Source organism: Pongo abelii, chromosome 9, assembly GCF_028885655.2.
Source record: "Pongo abelii isolate AG06213 chromosome 9, NHGRI_mPonAbe1-v2.0_pri, whole genome shotgun sequence".
NCBI classification, from domain to species: domain Eukaryota; kingdom Metazoa; phylum Chordata; class Mammalia; order Primates; family Hominidae; genus Pongo; species Pongo abelii.
The window spans coordinates 32,328,408-32,341,404 of NC_071994.2; the positions used below are offsets into that span (position 1 = coordinate 32,328,408).

General features: G+C 34.1%; 1 protein-coding gene across 2 annotated transcripts in view; it reads left to right on the forward strand.

Annotated features, from left to right (window-relative positions):
• APIP (APAF1 interacting protein) overlaps positions 1–12,770 on the forward strand; it is a 34,218-nt gene extending 21,448 nt beyond the window's left edge. For both annotated transcript variants that reach the window (XM_009246477.4, XM_054524506.2), the window contains 5 exons: positions 4,382–4,430; positions 6,056–6,173; positions 6,497–6,632; positions 11,633–11,800; positions 12,322–12,770. In XM_009246477.4, coding sequence (XP_009244752.1) covers positions 4,382–4,430; positions 6,056–6,173; positions 6,497–6,632; positions 11,633–11,800; positions 12,322–12,421 — 571 coding nt within the window. In that variant the 3' untranslated portion in view covers positions 12,422–12,770. The remainder of the gene's footprint in view (positions 1–4,381; positions 4,431–6,055; positions 6,174–6,496; positions 6,633–11,632; positions 11,801–12,321) is intronic.
• Positions 12,771–12,997: the final 227 nt, after the last annotated feature.

Below are 12,997 nucleotides of genomic sequence, written 5' to 3' on the forward strand. Positions count from 1 at the left end.
TTTGAGTAGACCACAGTGAGTCTAATGTGTTATGTCCAAAGAACAACTGGTGATCAGTTTTATGTGATACTGAAGGTCTTTAGTTTCTAAATGGACAAGTGGACATTTGTATAACTGAATGGAAGCAATGTACAAAAGCTGCAGATATGTCAAATACCTAAAGACTGAAGATCCACAATTTCAAATCACAATAACTTAATCCTCAGTTTTTGAGTACCAGAGTTAAATAACGTGCTACCAAGTATGTTCATATACCTGAGATTCTAGAGGATCCTCTCCAGGTAGATAGTATTTGTTTCAAAGGTTCAGGTACTTTGGTTTTTGAAACAGTCTTGCTCTGTCACCTAGGCTGGAGTGCAGTGGGGCAATCATGGCTCACTGCAGCCTTGACTTCCCAGGCTTAAACAATCCTCCTACCTCATCCTCCGGGTAGCTGGGACTACAGGTCCATGCCTGGCTAATTTTTTCTGTTTTTTTTTTTTTTTTTTTTGTAGAGACTGGGTCTCACTAAATTGCATGGGCTGGTCTTGAACTCCTAGGCTCAAGCAACCCACCTGCCTTGGCCTCCCAGATACATATTTCAAAGTCACTTAAATACAGATGACTAATCATTAAAAATCCTAATAATTATTTTTTATTGAATCAAAAGAACGGCAGTATGCTTTCTAAGCACCTGTGTCATTAATGAATATAGTGCCTGCTAATCTGTATTCCTCAGAGGACAAAACAAGATGTACTGGACTTAAATTGAAGCAGAAAGGGTAAATAGTATTCAATTGCTCATTGTATTTGTTTAGTGTCATTTATTCAAGAAGATGAAGAAATAAAGTAAGTATTAGTAACTGTTAGTAAGAAGTAACTTGCTATCAATGAACTTAAGATTATAGAATCTCATTCAAGGATTTCCAATACAGGATTAATCTTTTTTTCCTCCTGAAATGTGTTAGGAATATTATTGTCTGGAGGCTGTGTGTTAAATTGAGTGATGTTGATTTATTACTTCATTCTAATTCACTTTCTTTAACAAAATTGGATTATTAAAATATTTATGTGCTGTTAAATATATATAGTCATGCCCCCAAGGAGGCTGCATTGCATATTAAGGAATAGAATGTAAAATATAATCAGAACATTTGGAACAAAAGGGATTATATGGTACACCACAAGATGATGCCATTATAATTTTATCTGCTTTAACTTACTGAGTTAACTCATGAAATTTTCATTGAACATTGGGAAATGACAAGAGGTTCATCTGTTAACAACTGGCACAGTTAGGGATAAAAGTATGCTCTTAGTCTAGTAAGATTATGTTCCATATGGTAGATCAATAAATCCATCTGTGCCTCCTCTCTTACCATCAGCCTAGTTGCCAATGTGTAAATACAGCATTGCTCAAGCTTTCTCATTATTTTGCCAAAACTTTCAAGATGGCCTATTCACAGCAAATCCTATGATAACAACATTTATTCTTGTTTCATGTATCCATTTAGAAGTGGAGTCCCAGTAATACAGTTTCCCAACTGTATTATTTATAATAAATCATCTTCTAAGTGCTGTCTTTAGTTAACTGCTTTTTATTTGCATTTCAGAAATAGTTTGTGTATGTATAAAATAAAGCTTTCTACCAAATGAGCTAAAATAACCATTTCCAACTGGCTCTTTAAAAAAACTAGCAAAGTTAAAAATAGGTGAATGCAGGACTCAAGATGAAATTTTTTTGATCAAAAAGCCATAAAGGACTATGTTCTTTCTGGTAGAATTTTACTAATCCATGCACTACCGTTTTATGTGACCACCATAAACCACTCATTGGCGCATCTTTTAAAATTAAATGGGCTTTTATAGCACTACAATCAGCTCATAGGAAATTTTCATCCTATATGTGAAATGCTTTATCCTTAGTTCTTAATGAAGGAAAGAGCCACAGTCACATGGCACTGTATTTGGAATCTTATTAAATTTGTGCTTTACATAGTAAAATGAATATTTTGTAGTAAAATGTTGGTTTTTTTCCCTAATATTTAAATGACTTAATAAGTCACTAGCGTTATCAGCAATACTATTCTCATGTTGTTAGTGAAAGTTTGGCTCTTTGATGCTTAGGGCAAATAAATTTGGAATAAAGTGCAAACCCAATAAATTATGTTTCCAGAATAATACAGACAATAAGCTCTTTGGGAACATAAAATGATTTACTGATTCCAAGGTTTGACTGGACCATTCCAGCTTGTGCTACAAGTGTGTGGTACCAAAAATTAAGTCAGAAGAAGGAAATAAATGACCAAGAAAATAATAGTAATCAAGGCAATTCCAGGATACTCAATAACTACTGTGTTTAGGTTGGGTCCCTATCATTCAAATTTATAATTTCCTATTTTCACAGAGTAATATTGACAGGTGTCAGAGAGACTGATCCTGTTGCATGTGATTAGAACTACAATTAATAAAGTCATATTGTAGACAAAATAGTCGAGGCACTATAAGATTTAAATTATTTTTTAACTGACCAGAAAGCAAATAAAAATAGAAGCAACTGAACATAGATGTATTTTGACCTCTTGGGGTTTGGCCCTTGCTTACCACAGTGAAAATGCAGGAGTACAGAGAAGTATATTGCAAAATTTAGTAACTTGAAATTCAAAATGCTTTCTGTTTGTGGCTTAAAGCACCCAGTAGATATTTCACTTTAATATTTGGCATGTTTCTATTCTAAAAAGCTCTGTCATTTTTATATTTTTATCCAGATATCTCTTTCTTTGTAGGTGTAAATGTATTTTTCTAAAACATTTGGCTAATCTTTTAATTACCCAAAGTTCATCAAAGTCTAAATTAATTTCCATTTTACAAAGACATTTACATTATACCAAGTCACTTGAATAAACAGAGTACCCTTGGTTTTCCTACTTTTTAGATGGGTTTTACTTACCAGCAGACCATTTTGTACTTTATTTGAGTCTATTCCCAGGACTGCATAAATTTCTCCCCACATAAGAAGACCCACAAGTCCACTTATCTGTGGAGGTAAGTGGACCATGTACCATCCTAGAGCTTCTTCCATGTTACACAAGGACACAAGATTTGGATCACTGGTATTCACAAAGAGCCCTTGTGAATAGTATGATCCCAACCCATTCTCACTGGTTGCAGAGGAATGTCCCTTTATGTTATCCTTATGTCGCAGAACTCGGAAACAATAGCCACTTCATCAAAGCGAATGCTCGCGTGCAGCTTACAGTGCATTGGATTTCCACTCACATTATCAGACATTTGTTTTCTAGACTTTATCAATGGAACCTTAAAGAAACTTTGATTTCAACTTACATTTTTATTGGTTCCAAGCCTACAGGTTAATTAGTAACCTGAACTTCAGCAGCTTGATATATAGGCCATCATCCTCATTTACACTATGAAATGTTTGATATTTGTTCAATATCCCTATGTCTGTGCCTTACTAGCAGAAACTAGAGCATGCAGGTACTGGCATTTTCTTGGTTTGCATATATGCGGTAGCTCATTAATACTCTCTGGCAGCAACTGAAACTGGTAAGTTATCAAAGATATCCAGCGAGAAGAGAAAAAACCTGATATGTGAGCCAAGGGGCGTTTGTTTAGTTGTTGTTGAGGGTGGAGGGAATTTGGGAAGATTTGAAATTAATTTCCAAATCAAATTTGAGAGCACCTTGTGGTAAATAGTAGGCTATAGCATCTCCCTTAGTCCAACATCCTGTACAAAGAGATCTTCACATGTAGCCATTCTGATATTTTGAACTCTTTGTGGTTGTTTTAGCTTTATTACTAAATTTTTTTCCAAGATATGTATGCTTTTCAAATGGGAAGCATGTGATTCTATCCAAAAAGTAGCCCAGTGTTAAAACCGTAATTTAAGAAACTGTCCAGCAGAGGTCTCTGAACTTCATGGTTTAATAAGAGCATTTCAAACAATAAATCAAACCTGATTCTTTGCATGACAGAAATATACTTCTATTGAGCATATTTTCCAGATTGGATTTTAGAATAACTGTATTTCACATAGGTTAAACTCTGCTTATTCATGTTTAAAGACGCTGAAGACTTATGTTTTCAGATTTTTATTCCCCTAACAGGATAAAAGCCTGGTTACCACCAACTTTGCACTATAAAAAAAAAAATATGAAACGTAGAAGACAAAAGCAACAACTAATATTCTACTATGCCACCAGCACTACAAAGGCATTGATGTAGTTTGGCTTTCTTTCTATGCAGCCAAAATCCATAATTAAATCAAGCAACTGGCTGTATTGCTTGATTTATAAAGAACATGCATGATTGGACTGCAAACTTTTCTTTGTGCAAAAGCAGGAAATAAATAAATACCAATTTGTATGTTTTGTGTTACCAGCGATGAAATCTACATTGCTCCTTCAGGAGTGCAAAAGGAACGAATTCAGGTATGGTAATGGGATTCTTTAACCTCAGTGTCTTTTCTTCTTAATTACTGTTTTATGAAATGGAATTAATTTTAAGAGAAAACATTCATTTTATGACAACAATTTGAATAACTAATCAACAAACATTTATTAATTATTAAATGTTTTTTAAGGTGGTAGATATCTTCCATACAACCAGTGTATGTTTTGAAATCTCATTCAACCTATAGGGGGCAAAAGTGAATAGTGCAATCTTAAATCACAGTAAAAAGCAATTATAACTTTGCAGCTTTATGACACTATGATCTTTATCAGGCTGGTGGAATAATCAGATTGATGGTCTCAGATGAACCAAATTAATTCATATTTCCTAATAGCAAAGTTATTCTGATTTCAAGATTTCAAGTTATGAAACTTTGTTTCAAATTTTGAGAAGTCTTATTCTGTGTTAATGCCGGAATAATATCCCAAATCTAGTTAAAGCAAACACATAATTATTTAACTTCTAACACAAGAAAAAAGAAAAGCTGCTTTGTTAATAAAACATTTATATTGTAGTTTTTTAATAAATCCTGGCAGATAAAAGCTACAGAAATACGCATGCATTACTGTATGTGGATCAGATACCCATCAACAGTAGACTGGCTAAAGAAAATGTGGTACATATATACCATGGATTAGTATGCAGCCATAGTAAAGAACAAGATCATGTCCTTTGCAGCAACATGAGTGGAGCTGGAAACCATTATCCTAAGTGAATTAATGCAGGAACAAAAAAATCAAATACCGCATGTTCTCACTTATAGTGGGAGCTAAACATTGAGTACATACAGTCACAAAGAAGGGAGCAATACACACTGGGACCTACTGGAGGGTGGAGGGTGGGAGGAAAGTGAGGATGGAAAAACTGCTGGCAGTTACTGTGCTTATTACATGGGTGACAAAATAATCTGTACACCAGACTCTTGTAACATGCAATTTACCTATGTAACAAACCTCCACATGTACCCCTGGACCTAAAATAAAAGTTAAAAAAAAGAAAAACCTGTAGATCTACATAATTTCTTAAACTTTAATAAGAATATACCTTACTGAGATTAACCTTTCTGAGTACCAGCTAAATTTCTCAAGGGTTAGAAAATTTTACTCAAAATTTTGCTTTTATCTTAACAAAATGTGGGGAAAAAAATTGTAACACCCATCTTTGGAATGTCCATTTCTTTATATAGGCTTTCTGAAATACAGTTGTGAAATTATATGGCAAAGTTGAGAAGCTAAATTGTTGAAATGACAGCAGTAAAATCATTACATAAATAGTAATTTTCCATATCATTTTTTGTCTTCAAATTTTTTTTAATTTTTGGGATTTGTATTAAACTTTTGAGAATATTTTTACTAGTAGAAATCACTGTTTTATTTCTCAAAATTGCTAAATTATTTTGAGAAACTATAATTATATATTTAAAATGTAAGTTAAATATATACATATATTAGCACTCTATGTATATGTATACTAAATATACACACAAGTATGTATACTATAGATAAACTCTCTTGTATTCTTATGTATATGTACACAAGAAAAGGAACATTTCTAACTGATATTTTACAAGACTTCTTTTTTCTTTTTTTCCCTCTATAAATAGCCTGAAGACATGTTTGTTTGTGATATAAATGAAAAGGACATAAGTGGACCTTCACCATCTAAGAAGCTAAAAAAAAGCCAGTGTACTCCTCTTTTCATGAATGCTTACACAATGAGAGGTATGAAGAAAATATATTCAACATAAAGAATATTTGCAGAGTAGGCTCCTCTAAATAATGGTAATTATTATTTCAGTTAACATTTCTTGGATACCCACCATGTGCAAGAACTTTAAGTGCATGAACTTACTCAGTTCTCACATCAACCTATGAGGAAGGTCCATTATTCCACTTACCCTCCTGCCTACCACCAGCTTATTCCATGCCAGGAAAAATAAGCCCATAACCATATGTAAATATATGTAAAACTATATGGACTTTTTTTCTTTAAAAGCTGTAATTCAGTCTTCATTGAGCATGCGGCTTTCTTCTTCCTCCTTCAGGAGCAGGTGCAGTGATTCATACCCACTCTAAAGCTGCTGTGATGGCCACCCTTCTGTTTCCAGGACGGGAGTTTAAAATTACGCATCAAGAGATGATAAAAGGAATAAAGAAATGTACTTCCGGAGGGTATTACAGGTATTTTTTTTTCCTTTTTCTTAAATAATTTGAAAAGAATTCTTCCTTCTCTTTGATAAATAGAATACTGATCATTTTATGCATATAATGAGATGTCGTGGGATCTGTGTTAAATAATACTCCATTTAATATTACACTTCCAGACCTATTCTCATGACACAAATGGGATGTCTTCCCTCCTCTCCCACCCCTACCCCAGCCATGGTAAATTATTAGCAATATGAATAATGAAATGTTTGTTTAAGTAAACTGAAAAAAATCTTGACTGAGAGCTCTATCATGATGGAAAGACTATGTTCCTGTATTGAGGCAGCCAAAGATATCTTCACCTTCACTTTGTCTTCAGAAATTTGACCAGTGACTAAAGTTTATACTTCATGATGATTTAATTTAGTATTTCTGGAATATTTTCATATTTATGTAAGTTTTTTTTAATAAAGTAGATCTCTATATTTTTAGAATTTTTCAGTGTGGAAGGTGATATAGATAGTAAGTATAGATTACCATTCTAGATCAGTTTAAATAAATTCATCAGTCCACAAAAGTGTAGTAATTCTTCATAATTCTAGAATATAATGGCATGAAGAAACATGTTCTCAGTGTTCAGGGACAAGCTAAGCATTTCATTTGAGTTTATTAGCATTCTTATTCCTGAACCTTCACTCTTAATTTCCTAAAGGGCTTGATTCTACCTTGCCTTGTTTAGAGGAAAACGGTGCCAGTTTTACTAAAGTGTTATTACCACAATATCATATTCTTACTCCATGTAATGGAATGTACATGTTTAAACTAATGCACTGAGAAATTGATTTGATTTCAGTTAATATTTATTGTGTGCTTAAAGCATTCCTCAGGACTGTGAAACACCTATTTACAAAAGTTAAATATTTAAATTAAGAGAAGTGTACATACTGAAGAAAGTAGAGCCCCAGATTGCCTCTTCCGTATCTGGGGCTGAAGGAGAGGCCTTATGGGTACTATCAGTTTCATATGAATTTTATTGTTTTGGTGAAGAAATAAAAATAGGTCAGAAGAATCAGTTTTTCTGAAAAGAGGGAAAAGGTAAGGTAGAGGAACAGGGCATAAGAGAGAGTCTTTGCAATTTTGTGGAGAGGCCAAGCATGGTGGCCCTTTGCAATTCTGTTGGAGCCTAGCTGGAAAATGAGTAATAGAGTCATTATCACAGCTCAGGAGGCAGTGTTATTTTATCTGAATTTGAAGAGAATCCTGAGTCTAATCAAAAGAAAGGCAATGAAAGCTGGATGAGGTAAGAAAGGATGGAGTTTAAAATTCTCTACTGTATTTTTTTTAAGTTTATCTTTTATATAAAGAACAACTTTAAAATACAGTCACTTGTCACTGTGGATGGGGATATGTTCTGCTAAATGTGTCACTAGGTGATTTCATCATTGTGTGAACAGCGGTGTGTGCATACACAAACCTAGATGGTATAGCCTACTGCACACCCAGGGTATATGGTATAGCCTAATGCTCCTAGGCTACAAGCCTGCATAGTGGGTTACTGTACAAAGTACTGTAGGCAATTGCAACACAATGGTAGGTATTTGTGTATCTAAACATAGAAAAGGTTTGGTAAAAATAAATACAATGTAAAAGGTAAAAAGTGGCACACCTGTCTAAGGCCCTGACCGTGAACGGAGCTTGCAGAACTGGAAGTTGTTCTGGGTGAATCAGTGAGTGAGTGGTGAGTAAATGTGAAGGCCTAGGACATTACACTACTATAGACTTTATAAGCATTGTATGTTTAGGCTACACGAAATTTATTGAAAACATTTCTTAATAATAACCTCAGCTTACTGTAACTTTTTTAGTTTATTGGGCTTTTACTTTTTTTTTTTTTAACTTTTGGACTCTTGTAATAGTACCTTAAAACACACATTGTACAGCTATACAAAAATATTTTCTTTATATCCTTATTCTATAAGCTTTTTTCTATTTTAATTTTTTTAACTTTTTAAATGTTTTTTGTTAAAATCTGAGACACAAACACATATATTAGCTTAGGTGTACACAGGTTGAGGGTCATCAATATCACTGCCTTCCGCCTCCACACCTTGTCTCACTGGAAGGTCTTCAGGGGCAAGTAACATGCATGGAGCTGTCATCTCCTGTGATAACAGTGCCTTGTTCCGGAATACCTCCTGAAGGACCTGCCTGAGGCTGCTTTACAGTTAACTTTTTAAAAACCATATAAGTAGAAGGAGTACACCCTAAAACAGTGTTTTAAAATTACAGTGTAATAAATACATAAACTACTAACATAGTCATTTATTATCATTATCACGTATTACATACTGTAATAATTGTATGTGCTGTACTTTTATACAGCTAGCAGCACAGTAGGTTTGTTTACCAGCATCACCACAGACATTTGCATAATATGTTGTGCTGTGACCCTAAGATAGCTATGTGGTCATTAGGCGATAGGAGCCGAAAAGGCCAAAGGGATCGTGATCAACTCAGCATTCCACTGGAGGCTATATGATCAAACAGCAAACTGTTTATCATGAATGCAGGATGTGAGCAAACTCACACTGCGCCTGCCACCAAAAGGTTTGCTGAGGGACATCACTCCCTGGCACCGGGCTCCTTGAAGTTATCTATTGAGAAATCTAGAGCCTATTGTTCAAAGGATGCAGTCTCACAAGCCTGCTGTGAACCAAAGCGGCCGACTGACAATTGCCCGACAATTGCCCCCCATTTCTCGTTATCTCTTTTACCAATAAATACGGAGGGCTGTGTACAGCTCGGGGCCCTTGTCCACTAGAGGCAAGGTGCCCCTGACCCCTTCTTCCAAACGTACTGTCTTGTCTTTATCTTTTATTCCCACATTCGCCCCCTTTGTTCAGTCCACCAGGTCCGTGCAGGTTAGAAGTTTTTCAGCTCCGTTATAATCTTATGGGAGCACCATCATATCTGTGGTCTGACATTGACAGAAACCATGTTTCTGTACTAGTTTCTGTACTAGTAACTGTACTAGTTCTTACTAGGGAAGGTTAACATATGTATCTGTATAATGTATACCTATATATGTATATATAATATATGTATACTATGTATTATATATATAAAATATACATATATACATTATATATGTATATAATATAAATATATGTATATTATATATGCATATTAGTATATGTATATATATTATATATACATATATAATGTATACCTATATATGTTATGTATACCTATATAGGTATACATAACATATATAGGCATACGTATATAGGTATACATGTGTATATATATACCTGTATACATATATATACATGTATACATATATATACACACATATATAGGTATACATGATATATATGTATATATAATGTGTATAATATACATGTATACTATGTATAATATAGTTGTATAATGTATACATATACATAACATTTATATTATAATTGTACTCCCTTTCAGAAGCAATGTGTCTATGGTACAGTGAAAACAATACTCTTTGAGGGTCAAAGGGCTATCCTGGCTCTCTTTCTGATTTAACTTGTCTGGATCAGTGTCATGTTTGTAAAGTGGGAGGATTGGCTTGAATTCGTTTTCAGGTCTTATTTTGCTGTGAAATTATTTTGCTCCTGAAAATATTTCTGACTACTGAGTGCATGCTAGAGAAAAATATAAGTTTGTGGTTCTCTTGGCCAATATTAAGAAAGATTTGAGACTAGCAATTCATTCATTCAATATTTAAGGATACTTTTTTCCTTTTTTTTTTTTTTTTTTTTTTTTTGAGACTAAGTCTGGCTCTGTCGCCCAGGCTAGAGTGTAGTGGCTCGATCTTGGCTCATGCAGCCTCCGCCTCCCAGGCTCAAGCCATTCTCTCACCTCAGTCTTCTGAGTAGCTGGGACTACAGGCATGCACCACCATACCTGGCTGGTTTTTGTATTTTTTGTACAGACAGGGTTTCACCATGTTGGCCAGGCTGGTTTTGAATTCATGAGCTCAAGCAGTCCACCTGCCTTGGCTTCCCAAAGTGCTGGGATTATAGCCATGAGCCAACGTACCCAGCCATAGTTAAGAATATTCTATAATTACCTCTGCTTTACTTAAGTGAAGTAATGGGCAACTCTATACTCTTAATGATTATGGGTGGCCAAGTTATCAGTCACATGATGACTACTTAGTCTGTGCTTGCCCTACAGTAGCAATTTCTGAATACTTCAGCTAGAACTTTTTTTTTTAAGTTTTAGCACTACAGAAGTAATGAAAAAGCAGATGTTACATTAACAAGACAAGAGAAATTCATGTAAAAAGGAAAGCTTGTCTGAGTTTTATAGGTTAAAAATGACTTCAAGAATAGACTTAATTTTGCCAGTGACAATTATGTGTTTAAATATTACATTCTGATTTCATCACATGTATTTCCTGAGAGGAAAGTGGAAGTAAAAGAAGTTCTAATGCTACAGATTTGAGAATGTTCTGAAAGCATCATACCTTTAATAGTTATCTCTAGAACGCTCTTGCTGTCCTAGTGCCACAGACCATGCTTGTGTTTATTGATTTGCCTATCTCAGATACTTTGGGATTCTGCAGAAATGAAATACAGTGATTTTGTATTAATTGGGAAATTCTTAATATATAATTCAATTTTTAATCTTTTTTGTGCTTCTGATTCTGAAATGTATCATTTGCCATCTCCTTGTTTAATAAATATTGTGATTGTCCCTGCTTCAAGGAAACATTTGTATGATCTTGATGATTTCTTTGTTAGGTTTTGGTATATTTTACAAATTTCCACCACTTAGGCTTAGGATTAGACCAAGCCTGCCACATTCCCAAGGTACCTTTTGATAGAGATGTTTATACAAGGTACCCAGAATAACACGCAATATCCTGTTCATAATTTGGAGTGGCTTTTCAGATACAAAGAGCATGTCTAACTGGTCACTTGAAAAAATTACATATTGTATACATATCAACGCTTGATTTGTTTTAATGGAAAAAAATGGCTTGTTTTGTCTTACAGATATGATGATATGTTAGTGGTACCCATTATTGAGAATACACCTGAGGAGAAAGACCTCAAAGATAGAATGGCTCATGCAATGAATGAATACCCAGACTCCTGTGCAGTATTGGTCAGACGTCATGGAGTATATGTGTGGGGGGAAACATGGGAGAAGGCCAAAACCATGTGAGTGTAAATCAAAGAACATGGGGAACAAGTTACCACCCTCTAAATGTGAAAGAAAACAAAGTATGTCAGTTGGTTTAAATTTAAATTGTTTATCATTACTTCTAGATAACTTTATTTTTATTATGTATCCATTCATGAAGAAGTATTGATTGGATAAGCTGTTGTTTGGCAAGGCTCTAGGAATGTTGATAGAGTAAGAAGACACAGATCCCAAGTTACAAAAGTTCTATTTTAGAAAGTGACATCTAGTTTTAAAAAAATGTAAATTTATGTAGGCAGTATATTTTAAACTCTCTTTTATTTCCTGAGAGGTATGTAATATTGTTGCATGACTTAATATGATTCCTTTCTGTGTTTTGAAAATGTTGAGGGCAAAATAGAATTTTGGCCTAGAATTGAGAGAAAATCTGTACTAGGAACAAAGCAGAGTTAACTGCAAGAGAGGAGAAATGTGGTTCTTTAGGATTGGAGAACTCTGTTTCAATAAACAATGGTTATTTTTGCTTTTTCTTTTACAGGTGTGAGTGTTATGACTATTTATTTGATATTGCCGTATCAATGAAGAAAGTAGGACTTGATCCTTCACAGCTCCCAGTTGGAGAAAATGGAATTGTCTAAGCCAAAAGAAAGTCTAATTATATACAGAGATAAAGCTAAACGTAATTATTATTTAAATGAAAGCTATTTTTTTAAATGAATTGAAATTTTTCATGATGCTACTAATTTACCACTAAATACTGCAAATGGTCACCCTGAATCTCTTCTGACATTGGATGTTATTTGCTTATATTCTTATAATTTTAAATGAGGGGACAGTGAAATGAAAATTTTTTACTCTATGGTTCTGTTTATTTTTAAATCCTTAACAGCAAAATATTTGCCTTTAATTTCTTTTTTATGTATACTCTCAGAGAATTCCTCTTAATTTTTAAAGATGTTGGTGATAATAAAATTCATTGGAAAATTTCCTCATTGTGGAATGGGCACTTTCTTGTTTTAATGTTGGTGTCAGAAAATATATATGAAACATTAAGTCCAAATTTATCCCTCAATGTTAATGTCAAAATAATTTTGTAGATTTCCCCTATTAACTTTAGTGTTTCCCTGTAGTCTACAATAGGGCACTCATTTTATATTGGGATCAGTTGTGAAATTCAGGTCAGGTGGTATCAACTCAAATTCCCTTAACCAAAC